Source organism: Paramisgurnus dabryanus, chromosome 10, assembly GCF_030506205.2.
Source record: "Paramisgurnus dabryanus chromosome 10, PD_genome_1.1, whole genome shotgun sequence".
Lineage (NCBI taxonomy): Eukaryota > Metazoa > Chordata > Actinopteri > Cypriniformes > Cobitidae > Paramisgurnus > Paramisgurnus dabryanus.
In genome coordinates this window covers 26,556,679-26,579,800 of record NC_133346.1, presented here as the reverse complement: position 1 = coordinate 26,579,800, position 23,122 = coordinate 26,556,679, and the positions used below count along the sequence as shown (strand labels likewise).

Below are 23,122 nucleotides of genomic sequence, written 5' to 3'. Positions count from 1 at the left end.
GAAAGAAAAACGACTTGTTTTTCTATTATTTATTTCCTGAACTAAAATCAAACGACTCGTTTTCTGAATGTGCGCTCAGATCAAAAATAACAAAAATGAATGAAAACGGGTTTGGACAAATTTTAATTGAACACCTTAGCAGACCAATGAAATAAATTTAAACAGATCAGGTACTAACAGATTACATTTTAATAAGGGTTTTAATAAGGGTTTGAATAGAAACCTTTCCGGTAAGTCTCATTCGCTTACAGTCCGACTTTTGAACTTTTTTCATTATTATTTATTCGCGTATAACATACTGACAAATAATATGTATTACCTGATAAAAAAATATTTGCGTCGTGGACAAGTTGCCACCGGCTCGCAAGAATGTCCTGAAAAAAATGCGTATAATAGCTAGTTTAATCTTAACCGGCCGCTCTTTCTCGTTCTCTTTCTCTACCAGCGCATCCGCGATCATAACTGTCATTAGATTTTGAACATACTTCTAAAACACAATCAATCAAATAATTGCAGAGGTTTGACTTCATGAATCATTTGCAAATTTACCTCGTAAATCATGTCAATGCGTCACGCGTGAAGACGTTACATTGCAAATTACTGAAAAGTAATTGCAGGCATTTAGAAACCACTACACAAAATATGATAAAATAAACTCTTTTACTGCAGTAATATTTTAACTATTACACTTTTAACGTAGATTTTAAAGGAATCTACTGTACTGTTCTGTTACTTGAACTTGGGGCTCGAGCCCGACCTTAGGTTCGACAGCAAGTCAAGTTCGTTTACCGTTAATTATTAAGACTAAATGGGCAGGTAAATTCTTTAAAAAATTAAAGTAATCCGCCAAAATATGGTTTTACATGTCTATTAAAATAAAGCCATTATTAATTTTCCTAACGCATAGTTCTTTGATCTTTACCTCCTTTAAAAAAAAAAATTTGGCAAAGGAGGATTTTCAGCAATTTGTTTGAACAGAAACTCTGCAACCAATGGTTTCGGTTTGAGTGAGTGTCCTATTTAATTTATTATTTATATTTCATTATTTTTTCGGTGACATTTTTTCTCTGCTAACAATACAATGTTAAAATAATATTTATATTGGCACGAACACAATTTTTGTATAACATTTATAATTGTTATAGGCTACTTCATCTCTCTTTTTTCGTTAGAGACATTGAATTTGAGATTCTGGGAACGAGATCTAACGTTAAAGGGATAGTTCGGCCAAAAACGATATTAAACCCATGATTTACTCACCCCCAAGCTGTCCGAGTTGCATATGTCCATCGTTTTTCAGACAAACACATTTTCGGATATTTTAGAAAATATTTTAGATCTTTCTGTTCATTAAATGTAATGTTACGGGGTCCAGCAATAGTCCACGACCTTCAAGTCCAAAAAAGTGCGTCCATCCTTCACAAATTAAATCCAAACGGCTCCAGGATGATAAACAAAGGTCTTCTGTGGGTAATCCGTGCGGTGTTGTTGTAGAAATATCCATATTTAAAATGTTATTAACGTTATAAACTACCTTCCGGTAGCGCCGCCATTTTGGAGTGATGCGCATTCAGGATGAGAGCTTACGCAGCGTACAGAGTTTCTCTGCTGCTGCTCTGTGCCCCCGCCCTCCGAATTTGTCATACGTCACTAAGAAAAGTGCGTACACTACGCTAATACTCTCTCCTGAGTCTAAGATGGCGGCGCTACCGGAAGGTAGTTTATAACGTTAATAACATTTTAAATATGGATATTTCTACAACAACACCGCACGGATTACCCACAGAAGACCTTTGTTTATCATCCTGGAGCCGTTTGGATTTAATTTGTGAAGGATGGACGCACTTTTTTGGACTTGAAGGTCGTGGACTATTGCTCCGTAACATTACATTTAATGAACAGAAAGATCTAAAATATTTTCTAAAATATCCGAAAATGTGTTTGTCTGAAAAACGATGGACATATGCAACTCGGACAGCTTGGGGGTGAGTAAATCATGGGTTTAATATCGTTTTTGGCCGAACTATCCCTTTAAGTTTTGCGGACCCGTCAGGTCGGGAAATAAAGCGGGTGAAGAGTGTATTTTAAGCGGTTTACTGAATAGAACCTTGTCGGAGCTGGACAAAAAGCGGAGACCTCCTTAAACCTGAGGTGTGTATGTGTGTGTCCCGGATAAATATTAATAAAAAAAGGAATACAGTTCAAAAGTCGGACTGTAAGAGTCTTTCATGAGAGCATAAATGCCTGTAATGTTACCACTAATAGTACTTGATCTGTTTAAAATGATTTCATTTATATATTATGCCTATAAAGGTGTTAAATAAAAAAATTGTCTAATCCAGTAATTAATTTTTTATCTGAGCACACAATCAGAAAACCTGTGGTGGTTAATTTTTTCATTTTTGTTTTTAATTTAAAAAACGATTGAACAAATGATACACAGACCCATAACCATGTTTTTAGCCATTTTTAATGCCGTCTTTCGTATTTTAAATAGGAAATAAAGACAATGTTTCTTGACAAAAGATCAGATAGCCTATACTAGGCTAATTCAAAATAAGACGTAAGTGTGCCAACAGCAGTTGGCCCGCCATCTACTGGCTAAAAAAAATATTGGCCCGCGGCCAAAGTTACTTGCCGACCCCTGCAATATATCTTTAAGTCAGGAAAATAAAACCCAGTATTTATTCAAAATATGAAAAGTATAATGTTTGTTTACAGTCTGGGTCAAACTATTCAGTTAAGACTGGACTGCGTGCACTCAAAACTTTGGGCTTTATGCCTCAAAGTTAGTAGCAGTGTAAGTTTGTGATGTATCCAGCAAACATTTGATGGTTTTCTTTTTCTTTGTGTTATTTCCGTTAATGACCTACTTTTTAGCTGTCTTTGATTTGTTTCATTGAGTATATATAGATTCATTATCATTTGATTCATTGACACAGTGACCAAAATGGGTCTTTGCAAGTGTAATGTGTTCAATTAGTATGTCCCTATAAAAATGGCTTTGGTCAGTAGGGCTGGGTATTGTTAGGAATTTCACAATTCGATTCAATTTTGATTCTTGAGGCTTCGTTTCAATTCGATTCAATTCAATATTGATTTACTTGCTTCGATATCGATTCAATAATAAGTAAATACACAAGCAATTAAGTACCCGAGAATATTTTTAAATAATGTGTGTAGTATTACTAATGTTAATGTAATGTTACTAAGGCCTGAAAGAAGTGCTACTGTTTGCCATCTTTGATCTTTCTGTTTTGATAAAGCGAGTCTTGTACAACGCTGAACGCTCTCACTAGAGTGTTGCCCACAGCTGCGGCACTTGGCGGGGGGGGGGGGGGGGGGTATGGGGGCGAATCGATTCATAGGATTTGATGAATCGATATTGAATTGAGACACAAATTATTGCAATGCATTGATGAATCGATATTTTTACCCAGCCCTATGGGTCAGTGTGCATAAAAATTACAAATATGGTTGTATGTGGGCTGAAAACAGAAATGAAATATGGCTTCTACAAAAAACAAATCAAACATAATTCTAAAATTGACAGTATATGCTTGAATGCACTTAACTATGGGTGCCAAATCCCATCGTAGACCACTGTGCTGCATGCTATTAATACAAACAGGGCTCAATACACTTAGAATCTACATGTCTACATCTGCAGTTGCAGGTAACTACTGTTTTGAAACATTTTACTTTAGTTCCCATAATATGTTAAGTTTTTCTACCCATTTCTACATTAAATGTGTTGGTAGAGACGTCACATAGAGTGAACTATGATCATACAAGCATTCAGCAGAAGAAAAAATGACTGAATTTAAGGTTTAGGTGTGAGCCATCCCTTTAAGATTTAAACATTAATAAAATATTTTGCGTACTCAACACTAGTTGTGAACTGTGACTTTAAGATACAGTGCATGCATCTCACCTTCACAAAGGTATTCATAAAATGAACCTATTTTCTGTAGGTAGTCCTGGGCAAAGTTGGAGAGTGTGCAGCGAGGTGTTAATATTTCACACTTAATGTCTTTTTTTTTGTTCTCCTTTCCTAGTAGCAGAACTGGTTTGTAGCCAATGGCATGGAGTTTCTCAAGCTGCAATGACAAAATTGTGTATTTGCTGTTAAAGTAATAGAAAACAAGTTAAAAAGAACTAAGAATATTAATTAAAAATATAACATCATTAATGACAGCATCCAGGTTACTGCCATTCAGGATTTTTAACCTAATGGTGAGTTTAGCTTTATGTGCAAACAGGAAGGCTCATACATTAGAAGCAAAAAACAACTACATATAGAAAAACAGCAAAAACATGAATCTGACACCATGAGGGTACCCTTTTATATAACTTTATATAAATATAACTTTTTGTAACATTAGTAGCTGGAGTTTTGCACCTACATTGATAGATTATGTAACCATTGTGAAACTGGACAATGACATAAAGGCAGAACCTTAGTGATTACGTGACCAAATGGGTGAATGCTGCACATATTTACAGTTGATGCATGCACATTTTAAAGTGCTTTGAGTAGTGCAGTATGAATGCAGTTCATGTGTTATTTCTCATCCACTCGATAAGAAAGTTTGATTATTAAATTGCACCTGCAATTCTGTCATAATGCATGCCTGTATATGTTATGAACTCAAGAATTCCGGAGTATCAATTATATATGCTGTGTGTTCAAATTTTGCTCTGGTAGATCATTTAGGTATGTGATGTATTACGGTGAAGTTGTGATAACTTTATGGTAGTTTTACCACCACTAAAATAAAAACTACAAATCACAATTACGTGTGCAATTACACGTTTCAAAGTTGATAGTTAAATTGTACCAAAGTATCATTGAAAAAAATATTCAACTTTATCTATATTGGCAAAAAAAATAATGCCTTTCTGACCTTGCGCTGAAATGCTCACTTAATAACAAATTGTACCACTGAATGTACTTCCTAGATGATATGGACAGTTTACTTTCATGTATGAAATTGTACGTACCATGATATTGGCTTCATCCTTGATGGATGCAGTGTTGTGGTTTTTCTTACGACCAACCACCCATTCCTCTCGCTTCTCATCAAACCTCTCAAGCTTCTTCTTGAGGCGCTGCTTCAGAGGCTGCTCCTTTTTACAATGAGAACATATCTTTTGTGCACAAAATAAAATGCCCTGACAAAAGGGGCAGATCTTTTTTGTAGACCCCCCTGGCATTATAATAAGATACAGACAGACTGACAAAGATGGGTAAGACAGACAAGTAGACAAAGACAGACAGAGAGAAAAGTAAGAGCAATAGATAAAGACTGGTATGGATAAAGATATAGATTGAAGAGTATGGACAGAAATATAGATATTGAGAACAGAGAAGATGTAAGATAAGAAAATAATGAAGAGATAGAGGTTGACTCTTAAAAGTGCCTTTGGGTTTTAAAAATCAGGTGTAGCTATACAGTAGGTTCGGACAGGTGATGTGTTTGACAGGATCTGCAGGGAGAACGACAGAAATGTTAATTATATAGTGTTATGTTGATATAAGATTTAAAAGTGTACCCTAATAGTGAGTGATTTGCATTTTATTATAAATACTTAAGATACATAAATACAGATTCACGTGGTTCCTATTTCCTGTGCAACTGTTAAAAGGCGAGTAATTATACATGTGTCTGGGGTTAGTCATCGCAGATTTACAGGCAGCGTTATGTGCTGTATAACCTTAAGTTAGATCAAGTGATAATATTGTTCCCTTTCAGTCGGTCACTACGACGTCACGTCGTGACCGACGAATTGGGAACCGCTTCGCGGGTGACCTATCTGCTTCGAGAAACCTTTAAAACGCCAATGAACTTGGCATGCAGATAATTGCATCTGCCGGCGCCGCCCCGCCGCGCAGGTATTTAATGAGCGGCAGGTGCAGTTATCAAATCAGCTTTTTTAGCTTCGAAAGCTGGCAGTGACACTGCTCACGAGAAGCTGCTCTCTCTAAAGCAGGGATGGGCAACTTCGGTCCTGGAGGGCCGGTGTCCTGCAGAGTTTAGCTCCAACCATAATTAAACACACCTGAAGCAGCCAATTAAGGTCTTACTAGGCATACTAGAAACTTTTAGGCAGGTGTGCTGAGGCAAGTTGGAGCTAAACTCTGCAGGACACCGGCCCTCCAGGACCGAAGTTGCCCATCCCTGCTCTAAAGGAATAGATCTCGGCGTGCTAGTTGGTTGGGCGAAGGCACCACAGCGGGGCTCGCGAGTGTTTCCACCTCCCTATCTTTTTGTGATCTCTTTCACATTTTTTAGTTGAGTGTGTGCGTTCTCCTCCCTGTGTGCTTCATCAACTACACAGCTAAAAGAGTGATTTCCCCTAAAAGAGCTGCAGTTGAACTTGCGTCTTTTTAAAGACAGCCGTTCACTGCTCACGGGCGTTAAGCGTCTTTTTAAAGATGTCTTTTCGTCCGTGTTCGACTCCTGGATGCGATAAATATATGATTCCTCGTGATGGACACGATCGCTGTCTCTCGTGTTTGGGTCTCCAGCACGCTGAGGCGGCTTTCGTGGGAGGGACATGCTCCGCTTGCGAGAGCTTGACTCTTGCGGATCTGCGGGGTCGTGTGCCGTTGCTGAGCGCCCCTAAGAAGGCGGCTGTGAAGCTACGGAGAGACGACCTCCGCCTCACGGTGCTGAATCGGCGAGCTGGTCCGTCCAGCAGCCCTCAGCCACCGGATCCGCAACCATCCGAGGTCCCGATGGAGACGGAGAGCGCGCGTTCTGCGTCGCTTTCTACCTCTGTCGGGCCTCCCGAGGATTCGATATCTATCGTAGCATCGGAGGGGGGGCCGTCATTTTCGGACGTTGATCCGGATCCTCTCCCTCCTTCGGGAAGGGTTGCGGTCCCCGATCTCGATCCGGAGATGACTGCCATGCTCGCTCGGGCTGCGGAGACGGTCGGGTTGGAGTGGAGAGCTCCTCCCCCTCCCGTACCGTCCCGCCTAGATGATTGGTACTTTGGGGCTGCACGGGCTTCACAGTCTTCCCCTCCAGTACCTTTCTTTCCCGAGGTGCATGATGAGCTGACTCGGTCGTGGAAAACCCCGTTTTCCTCCCGGAACCGGCCGCATCAGCCATCACCCCTCACCTCCCTCGATGGCGGGGCTGCTAAAGGGTATGCCGGTATCCCGACAGTGGAGCGTTCGGTAGCGATGCAGTTGTGTCCTGCCGGCGTTTCCTACTGGAAGGACCGTCCGACCCTTCCCTCACAGGCCTGCAGACATTCGTCAGCTCTGACGGAGTCTGCATACCGGGCTTGTGGGGAGGCAGCCTCAGCCATACATGCCATGGCTTTGTTGCAGGTTCATCAGGCTAAGGCTCTGAAGGACCTGCACGAGGGAGGTCACGATTCGGCGGTCTTTAAAGACCTACGTGCGGCTACGGATCTGGCGCTACGTGCGACTAAGACCACCGCACAGGCCGTCGGTCGTGCTATGTCCACTTTGGTGGTCCAGGAGCGCCACCTCTGGCTGTGTCTGGCGGACATGAGAGACGCCGATAAAACCCGGCTCTTGAATGCTCCGGTGTCCCAGACCGGCCTGTTCGGCGAGGCAGTAGAAGACTTCGCACAACAAGTCTCAGCCACCCAGAAGCAGACTGAGGCCCTTGCCAACATCATGCCGCGTCGGAAGAGACCAACACCTGCCCCGTCGACGTCGGCACCTCAGTCTGCCCCTCGCCGAGGGCGTCCTGCAGCGGCGGCCGCCTCCGTTCCTCATCGGGGCCCTCCTAGGAAGCGAGGAACCGGCCGTCAGCAGCCCGCCCCGCCCTCTCAGCCCGCTAAGCCTGGTGGAAAGTGAAATCCAAGCGGCCCTGAGACGGGCGACCTGGAGGTGGAGGGGATCGCTCTTCGGGAGATGGTGAACGCACCTCTCCCCCCCCCGGAGGAGGACCGGGTGGGGAATCCTTGGTTTTCTTTAATTTCCGTTCCGCCGGCTTTTCAGCCGGCACCCACAAAACCACAAAAAGAGCGAATTCCTCTTCCTCCTCCAGGTCTTCAGAGGCAGCCGGGGGTGACGGATGGGCTCATAACCCTACGTCCTCCCTCTCCTCTTTCGCCAGCGGATGTGTCGAGCGCACCGAGACATCTTCATCAGGGTCTTCTCCGCGCAGCCATCCATCAGCGGAGTCTGGTGAGTGCTCATTTACACAATATACATATCAACGCAGCCCAAGAGAGCGCGTCATCGAGCACCCCTGTTCCGCTCGCCGCGGGTACTACGATCGTGCCGTTAATTCCCCTCGCTCGGTATCTGGAAGCTTGGCAGCAACTTCCCAGCCCGTCGCGTTGGCTTTTACGCACGATCCGTCTCGGCTATGCAATACAATTCGCCCGGCGACCTCCCAAATTTACGAGCATTCGTTTCACTTTAGTGAAACCCGCCGATGCGCACGTACTACGTGCAGAGATTGCCGTCCTATTGGCGAAGGATGCGATCGAGCCGGTTCCTCCAGCCGAGATGAGGTCAGGGTTTTACAGCCCTTACTTTATTGTACCCAAGAAAAGCGGCGGGTTGCGACCGATCCTGGATCTGCGCGTTCTGAATCGAGCACTTCACAAGATGCCGTTCAAAATGCTTACGCAGAAAAACATATTTCAATGCATTCGCCCACAGGATTGGTTTGCAGCCATCGACCTGAAGGACGCGTACTTTCATGTCTCAATACTTCCCCGACACAGGCCGTTTCTTCGCTTTGCGTTCGAGGGTCAGGCATACCAGTACAAAGTCTTACCGTTCGGGCTCTCTCTCTCTCCCCGCGTCTTCACGAAAGTCGCAGAGGGGGCTTTAAAGCCCCTCAGAGAGAGCGGTGTTCGCATCCTGGCATACCTCGACGATTGGCTTATTATAGCACAGTCGCGTCAGATGCTTTGCTCCCATCTGGATCGGGTGCTCAAACACCTCGCCCGTCTCGGTCTTCAGGTCAACCGAGAAAAGAGCAAACTGTGTCCTACACAGAAGATCTCTTTTCTCGGCATGGAGTTGGATTCGGTCAATCTTACAGCACGTCTCACGGAGGCGCGCGTTCAGTCGATTCTGGCTTGCTTGAATACATTTTTGGGCAGGACTGCGGTCCCTCTGAAACAATTTCAGAAACTCCTGGGGCATATGGCAGCAGCCGCAGCTGTTACACCGCTCGGTTTGCTACATATGAGACCGCTTCAGCATTGGCTTCACGACCGAGTCCCGAGGAGAGCGTGGCTCACCGGCTTTCACCGTGTCACGATCACACCGAAATGCCGTCTCACTTTCACCCCGTGGTCAGACCCAGCCTTTCTCAGGGCGGGGGTGCCACTGAGGCAGGTCTCCAGACATGCAATAGTATGCACAGATGCCTCCAACACGGGGTGGGGAGCCACGTACGGCGAGCTTGCAGCTTCAGGAGTGTGGACATCACCCCAGCTGCATTGGCACATAAATTGCCGAGAACTGTGGGCTGTATATCTTGCGCTCGTCCGCTTCAGCAGCGAGTTGAGAGGCAAAGATGTATTAGTTCGCACAGACAACATTGCGACTGTTGCGTATATCAATCGCCAAGGCGGAGTGCGCTCTCGTCACATGTCGCATCTCGCCCGCCATCTCCTCTTTTGGAGTCAGAAGAATTTGAGGTCTCTTCGTGCCATTCACATCCCGGGGTCGCTCAACGCAGCGGCAGACGCGCTTTCTCGAGCAGCGCGCCCCGGCGAGTGGCGACTCCACCCTCAGTCGGTCCAGCTGATTTGGAGACGTTTCGGCAGAGCGCAGATAGATCTGTTTGCATCTCCAGAAACAACCCACTGTCGCCTATTCTATTCACTGAACGAGGGAACACTCGGCGTGGATGCATTGGCACACAGCTGGCCGAGAGGTCTTCGCAAATACGCATTTCCCCCAGTGAGCCTCATTGCGCAAACATTGTGCAAAGTCAGGGAGGACGAGGAGAAAATTATTTTAGTTGCTCCATATTGGGCCACCAGGAGTTGGTTTCCAGAGCTCACTCTCCTCGCGACAGCCCCTCCCTGGAGGATTCCCCTGAAGAGGGACCTTCTGTCTCAAGAAGGGGGCACATTATGGCACCCCCGTCCCGATCTGTGGAACCTCCATGTGTGGTCTCTGGACGGGGCGCGGAGGTTCTAGGTGATTTACCCCAGGCGGTATCTAACACCATAGCTGCAGCGCGAGCGCCGTCTACGAGACAGGCGTATACGCTGAAATGGAACCTGTTTGTTGTGTGGTGTACCTCTCAACGAGAGGACCCCCGAGAATGCTCGATCAGTATTGTGCTTTCATATCTCCAGCACCGCTTGGAGAAGAGGCTGTCACCATCTACTATTAAAGTAGATATCGCGGCAATATCCGCGCATCACGCACCCATAGACGGTAGATCTGTAGGTCAGCACGATCTGGTCATTAGGTTTTTAAGAGGTGCGCGGAGGCTGAATCCTTCACGCCCTCCCTCTATTCCTCCGTGGGACTTGTCCATGGTGCTGAAAGCCCTTCAGCACTGCCCTTTCGAGCCTCTGCTCACGGTGAGCGTCAAGTTTCTCACTATGAAGACTTTGACGCTCCTCGCATTGGCTTCTATTAAAAGGATAGGGGATCTTCATGCATTTTCGGTCAACGATTCGTGCCTTCAGTTCGGGCCGGCTGAATCCAGCGTTACACTGAGACCCCGGCCGGGCTACGTGCCTAAAATTCCCACCACTCCCTTTAGAGATCAGGTGGTGAATTTACAAGCGCTGCCTTTGGAGCAGGCAGACCCAGCCATGGCTTTGTTATGTCCTGTTCGTGCACTACGTGTGTATGTGGATCGTACTCAAAGCTTTCGGACCTCAGAACAGCTCTTTGTCTGCTACGGTGGTCAGCAGAAAGGGAAAGCTGTCACTAAACAGAGGATGTCTCATTGGATTGTAGACACAATCGCCCTGGCGTATGAGAAACAGGGCATTCCTTGCCCCTTTGGTTTGAGAGCCCATTCAACCAGAAGCGTGGCTTCATCTTGGGCTTTGGCTCGTGGTTCCTCACTTGCAGATATTTGTAGAGCTGCTGGCTGGGCGACACCTAATACGTTCACTAGATTTTACAGTGTTCGTGTTGAGCCGGTATCCTCTCGAGTTCTCTCGTCAGATCAGTGAGAGCATCGAGGGACGGCTCCTGTGTCGGCTTGGTGCCTTTCTTTTCGGTGCTGCACGACCGCACCATTATGGAAGGCAGTTAAGGCAAAAACGTTACAAAAAACTGTTTTTTGTCTCCTCCACCGCTTGGTGGCCGATGTTGCGGAGCATCGGCTGCCAGCCTCTCACTGGATGTATCCTTAAGAACCTGGGTGAGGCTAGCGTCCACAATGCGCCCCCTAGTGGTTTCTTTGTGAGTATTCCGTGGAAACTTCTGATTTACCACGTTTCCCTTAGTGGAGTTCATTCCACGCCTCTCTAGTGTACTAAGAGAGAGTATTTTTTATAGACCTCGTGTCTTTTTTATCCATCACCTTAGTGGTAGACCCCTAGAGGGTTTTCTTTCCGCAGCGATCTTAGTCCCGCCTGACGAGTTCGCTTCCCAGTTCGCCTAGTCACTATCGTGGGTTAAGGAACAAGAAGTGACCGGCCTCTGCTTCAACCCCATTTCCGTTCCCTTAAGAGGAGAGTCGGAGGGTTTACGCAGGCACTGGAAGGGTCAGCTTCAGTGGCGCTTTGGTAGGGATTCCCAATTCGTCGGTCACGACGTGACGTCGTAGTGACCGACTGAAAGGGAACGTCTCGGTTACATATGTAACCCTCGTTCCCTGAAGGAAGGGAACGGAGACGTCACGTCCCGTCGCCACAGTTTGCTGTTCCACTGCTGATACCGGCCGGACCCTTTCCTTCTGTCCAGCTTTCTCAGCAAAAAAATAGCTGATTTGATAACTGCACCTGCCGCTCATTAAATACCTGCGCGGCGGGGCGGCGCCGGCAGATGCAATTATCTGCATGCCAAGTTCATTGGCGTTTTAAAGGTTTCTCGAAGCAGATAGGTCACCCGCGAAGCGGTTCCCAATTCGTCGGTCACGACGTGACGTCTCCGTTCCCTTCCTTCAGGGAACGAGGGTTACATATGTAACCGAGACGTTATTACTGACACGTCACCGTGACGTTGTGTGTGAACCACGATAATCGAAATAAAATTACATCATCTAGATAACTGGAGTTGTTAGCTTATGTTAAAGCTGACTAGCCATTTAACAAGCCTAATTTCACAGGTTTCTTTTCTGATGATGAGAAAACCTTGGACGGACTTTAATTTGTTACCCTACGTGTGTGAATCTATAATGGCAAAGAAATACATTATTTTTATAGCATTTAAGCAAAACGTGATCTTATTACTCTACAAGCCTCGTAATTTATCTGGAAAGTGGTTTGAGCGCGTAAAGAAAATAATACAGAATTACATCAATACGGAAAAAAACGTGGTTTCTACCGTTACACTTTTATCACAAAAACATGGTTCATTTTCGTAGGGGTATGGCAATGTCAGTTTAATGGCAAATAAAGGCGTCAATTATAACATTTAAACAAAACGTGAACTTTACTTGTAAGCATCGTGCCTTACCTGGACAGTGATTTGCGCGCAATGAGGGAATCCCTGTCAATTACGAGTTCCGAAGAAGAAATCACCCAATCGCAAAGAGGACTGGCTCAGACTCCATAGCAACGGAGGCAGAGGATTCTGGGAAATGCAGGCGTCCAAAACTGACTTTATTTCTTTTTTACAATCAAAGTAGAAACAATCATAATCAATGGCCATAACATCGTATTGTTGAATGATCAAACACACGTTAGTGTTGATGTGTTGAGAAAATATTTTGAATCTCCCGCGGGCCCACATGTAGTTTTAGCTGGTGCCTTCTCCATAGTAGCGGTCGATGAGGCTCATGGGTACTGTAGTATTTACTGCTGTATTTGACACACGAAACCGATCAAAAAATTGTAATTCTTAGAAAAGAAACGGCAACATTTTGAAGCGATTGCCATCGGTTTACAATGGTGATCATCCTGCAAAATATTAAGCAAATAAAAAAGGATAACTATCTCCGTATTAAATGTTGAGTAAAGTAGCGCTTAAAGTGTAATAAATGAATGACTAATAAAGTAAAACAATACAGCTCTCGGGTGCCAGAACAAAAAACGCAATAGGCTATAAGCACGAAATATACCATAGCAATACATTAGATTAAAGTCGTGCTGAATGACACGAAAAAAGGACAAAAAAAAACGTGGTGCACGCACGAAAAATACTTCCTATTGAAATACATTAGATTGAAATTCGTTCTGACTAGCACGAAAAAAAGGGGAAATTCGTGTCAATGGACACGAATCAATAGATTAAATAACGTGACTATGTCACGAACTGCCGTGAGACTGGGTTGAACCGGCAGCTTTACAACACCAGCTGAGAGAGAGAGTGTCCTTTTTTTTTTTTTTTTTTATTGAACAAAATTGAATAATTACAATCAACAATTATGAATAACATTATAAGAAAAGAACAAAAATACCAACAAAAATAAAATAATTATAATGGCTCATATCAGATAAAAGAAAAAGTATACATTTACAAGAAGGCGAGGACATTATAAAATTTAAGAGACATCACAGATCAAAAACATTGAAAAGATTAAAAGTCGTGCAAATTGTGCATGTTTTGATTGCTTTCTTGTTGAGAGAAAACAAAATTGTTTTTAAATACTGTTTAAACTCTTGCAGGAATACAACATAAATTGGTCTACAGTTAGAAAATTTGCATTTATGTATATAAAACCTACACAAATACAAAATCAGATTTATTATAAAACACACATTTGAGTCTCCTTCAAAAAATCCAAAAATAACAAATTTAGGACTCATGAAAAAACCTTTAACAATATTATTTGAAATAAATAAACCAACATATTTCCAAAACTGCTGAGTATAATTGCACAACCAAAACATATGAAGAAGTGTTTCAGTGTCATTCTGACAAAAGGTACATATGGTGTCGAAATTAGAGTTGAATCTTTTCCTTAGAAAATCTTTGGTAGGGTATATATTATGAAGTAATTTAAAAGAAACTTCTTTTACTTTGTTTGTAAGTAAAAATCTTTGTTGCAAGCAGTGGTGTAGTCTACGTGATATGCAGGTATACGCCGTATACCCACTAGAAATGGTCAAGGATTTCCGTAACCCACTAAAAATAGCGCGAGGATGCGTAACAGCATGGTTTTGTGACATTTTTAAACTTTTAGTCATAATATAGATGTGAAGCACTGACCATTAGCATGCTACACTTGTCATTTTAGCGGGTTGAAATACATATTACTATATACTTCCTGCCGAACTGCGCGATCCGATCGGCGTATGAATTTCTATGAAATCAAATTACTATAGTGACGCGAAAGTGACTGGGGAGCAGACTGGTGTGGCGCCACAGGCGAGTGACAGTAAAGCACCGCGAGAGCGACTCCAGATATCACATGGAGAAATCTGCTTTGAATCGCTCTCGCGGTACTTTGACATCACCAAGAGGTCTGCTTAGCGCCAAATGAAGTCGAACCTGCAGTGTAGCTGCTCACGCGACACTGTAAACAAGTCCATGTGGAGAAGTGAACGAGTGAAGCAGTGCTGCAACATAAAATCCATAGAGCTTACAACGCACATGTGAGTACAACATTTAAATCATCAGTCCAGTTTATTACTTTATCTGGAGGTAAGGCAGGGCCGGCCCTGGGCATAGGCGGAATAGGCAAATGCTAAGGGCGCCGCCGACCCCTTGGGGCGTCCGTGCGCCCAAATTATTATTATTTTTAATATATGTATATAAACATTTAACTATAAATATTTATATATTTTATTATATAAATATTTTGCACAAGAAAACAGCAGTTATTAATGAATTATTAGTAGCATAGTATCTCGGAAGATCGTGCTTGTTAAATAGCTCTGTGGCTATACTGCACTGAAGCGGCAGTTTAAAATATAAACCCAGAATTCAGCGAACGTCAAGAACAAGAAAACGGAAACAACAATCAGACAGAGACGCGGAATTTACATAATGTTACACAGACCATGTTTAAATTTCAATGTTTCTGCACAGAAATACCAACTTGTTCACTTTGTTTGGTATTAATAAGCTGCGCATTGGAGTGCTGGCCGCGGTGCTGAAGACGCGCTCGGACGGAGTACTGGTGGCAGCACAGATATTTACGTGCAACCTATTGGAAACTATTATTCGTTATTATATAATTAATATTCGTTATTTTACTTTATTAATTCCTCTTAAGAAGAGTTATGCAATTTTATTTCAATATTTCTCTTTATATAAATACTATTTTGTACTTAAATCTATAATTTCATTATTTTACTAACCCAACTAACTCATCTGGGCTTTCCGATAGGTTGCACGTAAGGGGAAAAGTATAGCTTTCTTCCCCTTGAGAAGAGTTCTGCACTTTAAAACTTTAAAAAAATATATCTCTTTTCTTCTATTTAAAAGCTGTAATTTCGTTATTTTACTAACCCAACTAATGACTCCTCCACTTTCCAATAGATTGCACGTAGATATCTGTGTATATGTGCCATCACGCGTCTTCAGCACCGCGGGGAGCAGCCAGCACTCCAATGTGCAGCTTATTAATACCAGACAAAGTTGGTATTTCTGTCCAGAAACATTGAAATGTATACATGGTCCGTGTAACGTAATTTAAATCCCGCGTCTTGGCCTTATTGTTTTTTTCTTGTTCTTGACGTTCGCTGAATTCTGGGTTTATATTTTAAACTGCCGCTCCAGTGCAATAGCCACAAAGCTATTTAACAATGAGCACAATCTCCCGAGACACTACAACATGCTACTAATAATTCATTAATAAGAGCTGTTTTCTTGAACACAATTAAATATTTTAAGTTAAATGTACAGTGTTAAAACATGTAAAAAAGACAAGATTTTAACAATGTCAAGATCAAATGCCTGAGTAACAGGGTATTGTGTGTATGTGTTCGTGTGTGTTTCCAAAATATTTTCAAAATAAAGAAAAACAAGACAAAGCTGTGCAGTTTGTTTCTGTGGAAGTTATGAACAAAATGATTGGAACACAATTGTGATTCTGTGATTCTAAAGGGCACCAGGTGAAATCTTGCCTAGGGCAGCAAATTGGCCAGGGCCGGCCCTGAGGTAAGGCTCCAAATGCAATAAAATAAGCCCGTGATTATATCCTGATGGTTTTTAGCTGCCTTCAGTTCCTCTGCATGTTTGCTTGTGCTTCGAAGCAAAGACAGTGTTAAACTTTCCTTTTCTGTGTTCATTTATATATATGTGTTCAAGATCATCTTGACAAGATGTATATGATCTTAAACTTCTGTGAGGAAATTCATGTCAATTTTTCTCCTTCAATGCATGTGTTTGCCACGGATTGAAGATTGTAAACAGTTTATTTAATTTTAATTAACAGTTAAGTAACTTTTGTCCCTGAGTTAGATGTTGATTAACACTAAACCAGTCTAAAAATCAGTCCAGTTTCCCCAGCTGTAAACCCATTGGCTCTAAAGTCTTTTTTTTTCTTATAATAAACTGGCATGTTGAGAACACATTCAGTTTATGTGTTTATGAGTACACTTTCAGAATGCTCTAAGTTACATGAATATCTTTACTGTATGCATCTGTGAGTGTGGTGGTGCTTATGAGGTGTCGCGCTAGGACGAGTGAGACGGAAAAATCACAGTATACTCACTACAAAAATCTAGACTACACCACTGGTTGCAAGGACCATATGTTATTCCAATTTAAATTATCAAAAAGTCTATTCCAATATGAGAGAGTGTCCTTTTCATATCTTCCTCGTGGATTTTCCTGACGCAAGATGACGACGGCAGCAGCATGCGCGGCGCAGATCGATTGGCACATGAGATCAATGTAACGCGAGATATAAGCTTTTGAATGGCTCTCGCGGAACTTTGATGTCATAGGTTGATTTGTCTGCGCAGTGCTGCATACAGTCAAATACATGTAATGCGCCCGTTTCGTGAAGTCCAGGCCAAATACAGATGCCCCTACACTCGTAATATATTAATTTATTTAAAAAACACGACAAATTCTCTCTAGAAATGCGCAGGTTGCAATCAGCCTTTCATGTCTATGTGTGCACGTTTGGGCCCGGCGCAGTTGCTCTTAATAAAAAAACGCACCTAAATCTCGAAAAAGCTAACAGTTTTCATATAAATATGTTATATAAGAAATACAAATATAATATACTCACTGTGAAAGTTGTAGTGACCTTGCCATTTCCTCACTAAATGAAGCGTTGCTCGGTGCGTTACACTGAGAAGAAAACATCATATGCTTTTGTTTGTATGCTGTAATTATTCAGATTTTCACTCAGTTTAACTAGAAAATGACTTTAAAAATACTTAAAAATGACTTAAATGTAAATATTTAAGTACTTACCATAACTTTATTGTAGAAAATGTCGATCATCAACTCCCACGCATCGACACTGAAGCCAATTAAATGCAGGTGCATTCCCATACGCTTTTCTGGCTGAACTATGTTTAGTCAACTCAGATTTTTCATTTGACACGATAAATTGGCTGAGCAGAGTTTAATATGTTCTGTGAATATACATTTTTGTTTTAAGCCAATTCTTTATGTTTTAATTACCACAATGCATATTTTTAACTTTCAGTTTCCACAATTTATTAAAATATAATTTTTTTTACAGTGCATCAGAGGAGGAGCTTCAGTTACTGAATAGTCCTAAACAATGAACTGTGGTAATGTTTCAAATTCTAAATGTTTCAAGAAGTACAGTTGTGTTTGTCTTTGAGTTTTGTATGATACCTGTTCCATAGATCTGTACTGTAAAACAAATTCCATTTGTGGTCATTAAAAATTGAATTGAAATTGAATTGCTTTTCCAAATTCATTTTGCTGATGTATGTTTATGATGTTGTCTCAATTTTCCAGAGTCCTCTAATGGCAACAATATTTATAATTTTAATTTGTACTTGTATTATGGCAAAAAATTTGAATCATAAAATTGTATTTTACGATATATACGTTTAAATTTGCTTGTGGTATTTAATTTCTTCAGCGTGATGTATCCTGTTTAAACTGTGTGGGTGTATTGCAAGTTAGTGACTTTTTGGTTTAAAGTATGTTAATTGTAGCCCTACGTGGTCTCTGATTTAAAAACTAGTCAAAACAGACTTTAGTAACATCGAATCCTGCAGTAGATAAAGCGTGTTTTTTATATTGCTTCAATGTTGCTATATTGTTAATTAAACTATTGGAATGATGCTCAATAAAAATTTATTTTATATCCATCTTGATTGATTTTCCATCATTGAGAATAACATTATTCTAGGGTGCAAACCTGATGAAAAATCAATGAAAAAATGTCAACGTTGTTTCAATGATAATTTGGTTAATGGCATCAACATCTTCTATGTTGATTCACTGTTGGTCTGCTACCTTAAGTGATTGAATTTATGTTGAAGAAAGATAGTTTTTTAACCATTTTGATTGATTTTGCATCATTGAAATAACATTATTCTAGGGTGCAAACCTGATCAAAAATCAATGTAAAATTTCAATGTTGATTCAATGATAATTTGGTTGATGGATTAACATAATTTCAATGTTGATTCACTGTCTGTCTGCTATCTGGGTTATCACAAATCAATGTACATGTTCTACTTTAAATAGGTTTTGCTGATAAAAGAGGCAATGGACCAATGAGACCTCTGCCAGCCTGAGAGCTGATTCTCTGTGAGAAACATTGACTCCATTAGCATATATCAAATACAGAAGCGCTATATGCCAGAATATAGATATGCAATAACATATTAAACCATTTGTAAATATATATGATGTTAGCAATGGCTTTGTTTAAAACTGATATAGTGCTGTTGAATGATGCAGGATCACTGAGGATACACACAGGATTAAACACGTAAGAAAACATCGCAAACTGTAAGTACATTGCAAAGGATATAAGGCTACCCTTTATATACCCTATCACATTGCTTTTATAATAAATATTCGCCCTACTTCTTTTCATTAAACAAACAATCGCGATACAGAGCAAAAAAAAAAAAACCCACAATAACAAACGCACACAGAATTCTCACAATGGGTGCGATTCAAAATCTTACCTACATCTTAATGTGTAGATGGCGCATTTTTAAGTTTCGTCTACAGAGACGGATGATAGATTTAAAGGACAGTGTGTCTTTATTCCTGGAGATTTCCGATCCTAAACAACCATCTGATGCATGATTTTAAAGGGCTCCTCCTGGCGTCATGAAGAATTTTACTGCGGCTATTACCCCTCCCACTTCATCACCCATGTTGCCACATGCATTTTCCAAAACAATGCACAGTTCCTCTATGGAAGGCCGTTTAAGCAAAAACGTGTTAAAATCATGTGTTAACACGAACTACGTTGCTGCGTCCGAAACTGCCTACTTCATACTATGGCCAGTGGTGTAGTCTAGATTTTTGTAGTGAGTATACTGTGATTTTTCCCTCTCACCCTTATGCTCACTCGTCCTAGCGTGACACCTCATAAGCACCACCACACTCACAGATGCATACAGTAAAGATATTCATGTAACTTAGAGCATTCTGAAAGTGTACTCATAAACACATAAACTGAATGTGTTCTCAACATGTCAGTTTATTATAAGAAAAAAAAGACTTTAGAGCCAATGGGTTTACAGCTGGGGAAACTGGACTGATTTTTAGACTGGTTTAGTGTTAATCAACATCTAACTCGGGAACAAAAGTTACTTAACTGTTAATTAAAATTAAATAAACTGTTTACAATCTTCAATCCGTGGCAAACACATGCATTGAAGGAGAAAAAAATATTCACTCTTTCAATAGATATTATCTGACAACTATATGTTTTTAATTAATACACATTTAAGATGACCATGAATTAACTATAATTTGCATAGTCATTGATATTAAAGCTTATTTTGTTGCATATAATATAAGCATTGTCTAAAAATGAAAATAGGCTTATAGTTAATTATTATTACAAGACCATCATGTAGCCTAATATTTGCAAGTCTAAACTGAACATCAACGCAGACATGAATTTCCTCACAGAAGTTTAAGATCATATACATCTTGAACGTAGATATATAAATGAACACAGAGAAGGAACGTTTAACACTGTGAAGCACAAGCAAACATGCAGAGGAACTGAAGGCAGCTAAAAACCATCAGGATATTATCACGGGCTTATTTTATTGCATTTGGAGCCTTACCTCCAGATAAAGTAATAAACTGGACTGATGATTTAAATGTTGTTTACTCACATGTGCGTTGTAAACTCTATGGATTTTATGTTGCAGCACTCGTTCACTTCTTTGGACTGTTTGTTTACAGTGTCGCGTGAGCAGCTACACTGCAGGTTCGACTTCATTTGGCGTAAAGCAGACCTCTTGGTGATGTCAAAGTACCGCGAGAGCGATTCAAAGCAGATTTCTCCAAGTGATAACTGGAGTCGCTCTCGCGGTGCTTTGCTGTCACTTCCCTGTGGCGCAACACCAGTCTGCTCCGCAGTCACTTTCGCGTCACTATAGTAATTTGATTTCATAGAAATTCATACGCCGATCGGATCGCGCAGTTCGGCATGAAGTATATAGCCTAATATGTATTTCAACCCGCTAAAGTGGCAAGTGTAGCATGCTAATGATCAGTGCTTCACATCTATATTATGACTAAAAGTTAAAAAATGTCACAAAACCATGCTGTTACGCATCCTCGCGCTATTTTTAGTGGGTATACGGAAATCCTTGACCATTTCTAGTGGGTATACGGCGTATACCTGCGTATCACGTAGACTACACCACTGACTATGGCTATGTTTACATTAATGCGTTTATGCTTTAAAACGCGTTACTTTTGCTATGTTTACGCCTTTCATCTACACTACATCACCGTTTTTGACCCTCGTAAACGAATTCGTTCGCAAACGCTGAAGACCCTGTTTTAGTTTGAGAACTCAGACGTTGCTCTGAGTGTAAATGAACGTAGACGGAGTCTTATGTAAACGAACAGCTGATATTAACGTGACAGCGCATCATTTTCAAAGTAAAAACTATTTTATTCATGTAAATGTTGGTTTGCAACGGAGGTTTTGCCAAAAATAGTAAACATCTACCAACCAGCTATTATAAACGCTATATCGGATTGTTTTAACATGTATCCTTATATATAATGTCTGTTTTATATGAATGTTTGAGTATTGTTGGGTTTAATGTGTTTATGTTTTGTTTAAATTTAGTTAGCTTACGAAAGATAGACTGTAATTTTAAACGCCATATAGGCGTTGCAAAGGCCAATATGAAGGGAGAATTGTAATGGGTCAGACATTATTTTCCAGTTTAATGTAAGTTTTGTTTGCTACTTTAAAATGAATTTCGTTTCAGATAATTTGTCTCTTAATTTTAATCGATGTTTTGTTGATAAGTTTTGTGAATATAAATTAATAAAAACAATAAACTTAACTTCATTAATATAATGCTCGTTTAGGCGCTTGGCTTTTAGCTATTTGTGTGTTGCTAGCGGAGGACGTGCACGGACCTCGCACACTTTTAAAAATTAATGCAATAAGCATTTCTGGTATAGGCTAAAGCAATACTTCACCTCTTACTATGTTTGATTGAAGTTTGAATTTGCTGAAATTTATTTTTGCTTCAAGTTCGCTACTGTTCAGTACTGTTCACTTGAATGCTTTCTTTTTAAATCATAAAGACCTTTCTGTTTAGTTATAAAATAAAAATTAACCTATTAATCATATTAATATGTTGTAGGGGGAGCTAGAACAGTATAAGTGTTTATGTTTTGTTTAAATTTAGTTAGCTTACGAAAGATAGACTGTAATTTTAAACTCCATATAGGCGTTGTAAAGGCCAATATGAAGGGAGAATTGTAATGGGTCAGACATTATTTTCCAGTTTAATGTAAGTTTTGTTTGCTACTTTAAAATTAATTTCGTTTCAGATAATTTGTCTCTTAATTTTAATCGATGTTTTGTTGATACGTTTTGTGAATATAAATTAATAAAAACAACAAACTCAACGTCATTAATATAATGCTCGTTTAGGCGCTTGCGCTTTTAGCTATTTGTGTGTTGCTAGCGGAGGAAGTGCACGGACCTAGCACACTTTTAAAAATTAATGCAATAAACATTTCTGGTAGGCTAAAGCAATACTTCACTTCTTACTATGTTTGATTGAAGTTTGCATTTGCTGAAATTTATTTTTGCTTCAAGTTCGCTACTGTTTAGTACTGTTCACTTGAATGCTTTCTTTTTAAATCATAAAGACCTTTCTGTTTAGTTATAAAATCAAAATTAACCTATTAATCATATTAATATGTTGTAGGGGGAAATAGAACAGTATAAGACTTTCCCAAACACATTTTTATAGGTTCAAAAATAGTGTCTGTTATAGTTGCCAGCAAAGGACCCATGTATGACTTTTTGTCAATATCGCACACCCCTAGGCTGCATAAACGTGCAAAGGTAAGCTATTATTAGAGTAATAAGTTATTTTACACTTTTATGCGCATGCCCAGTTACGTGATTGGTCATGTTTCATGCGTTTATGGTGGTGTATAGTGTGGATGAAGATTCTTTTTAAAATGCCAGTATAAACGAGGATCGTTTTCATTTTAAAATGCCGTTTTAAAACGCAAATGCTCTAATATAAACATGGCCTCAAAAGTACGCGAAAAGCAGTAGGCGAGGTGAGTAGTATGTCCGAATACATAGTATTCGAAAAACAGTATGCGAAAAGTACCCGGATGGCCTACTACTTCCATTTAGATTTTGCAGTGTGCATACGATGGACACTTCACTATCCCATGATCACCCGGGAGAGGAGTTATCCAAGAAGAAGAAGAGGCATGCAGCAGTTTTTTGCACTGGAATGACATGATGTGATGACGATGTATGTACCGTGATGTAGAAACATGGCGGATGTAGTACATCCAGGGCAGGACTTAACAGGGTGGAGGCCCCTGGGCTTGAATAAATTTTGGGCCCTACACTATCAGAACAAAAGCTGTCACTGGGACGGTACC

The 23,122-nt window shown here is 40.9% G+C and overlaps 1 protein-coding gene across 7 annotated transcripts in view; it reads right to left on the bottom strand.

The window, feature by feature from the left end:
• Nucleotides 1–20,035, bottom strand: part of LOC135718303 (uncharacterized) — a 32,835-nt gene extending 12,800 nt beyond the window's left edge. For 3 of the 7 annotated variants that reach the window (XM_065240648.2, XM_065240646.2, XM_065240649.2), the window contains exons 1-2: nt 5,005–5,798; nt 3,935–4,100 (exon numbers count right to left, since the gene is read on the bottom strand). In XM_065240648.2, coding sequence (XP_065096720.1) covers nt 3,935–4,100; nt 5,005–5,217 — 379 coding nt within the window. In that variant the 5' untranslated portion in view covers nt 5,218–5,798. Of the gene's footprint in view, nt 1–3,934; nt 4,101–5,004; nt 5,800–17,279; nt 17,342–17,467; nt 17,700–19,176 lie in introns of those variants that run through there. The other 4 variants (XM_065240653.1, XM_065240651.2, XM_065240652.2 and 1 more) reach the window with 4 other exon arrangements.
• Nucleotides 20,036–23,122: the final 3,087 nt, after the last annotated feature.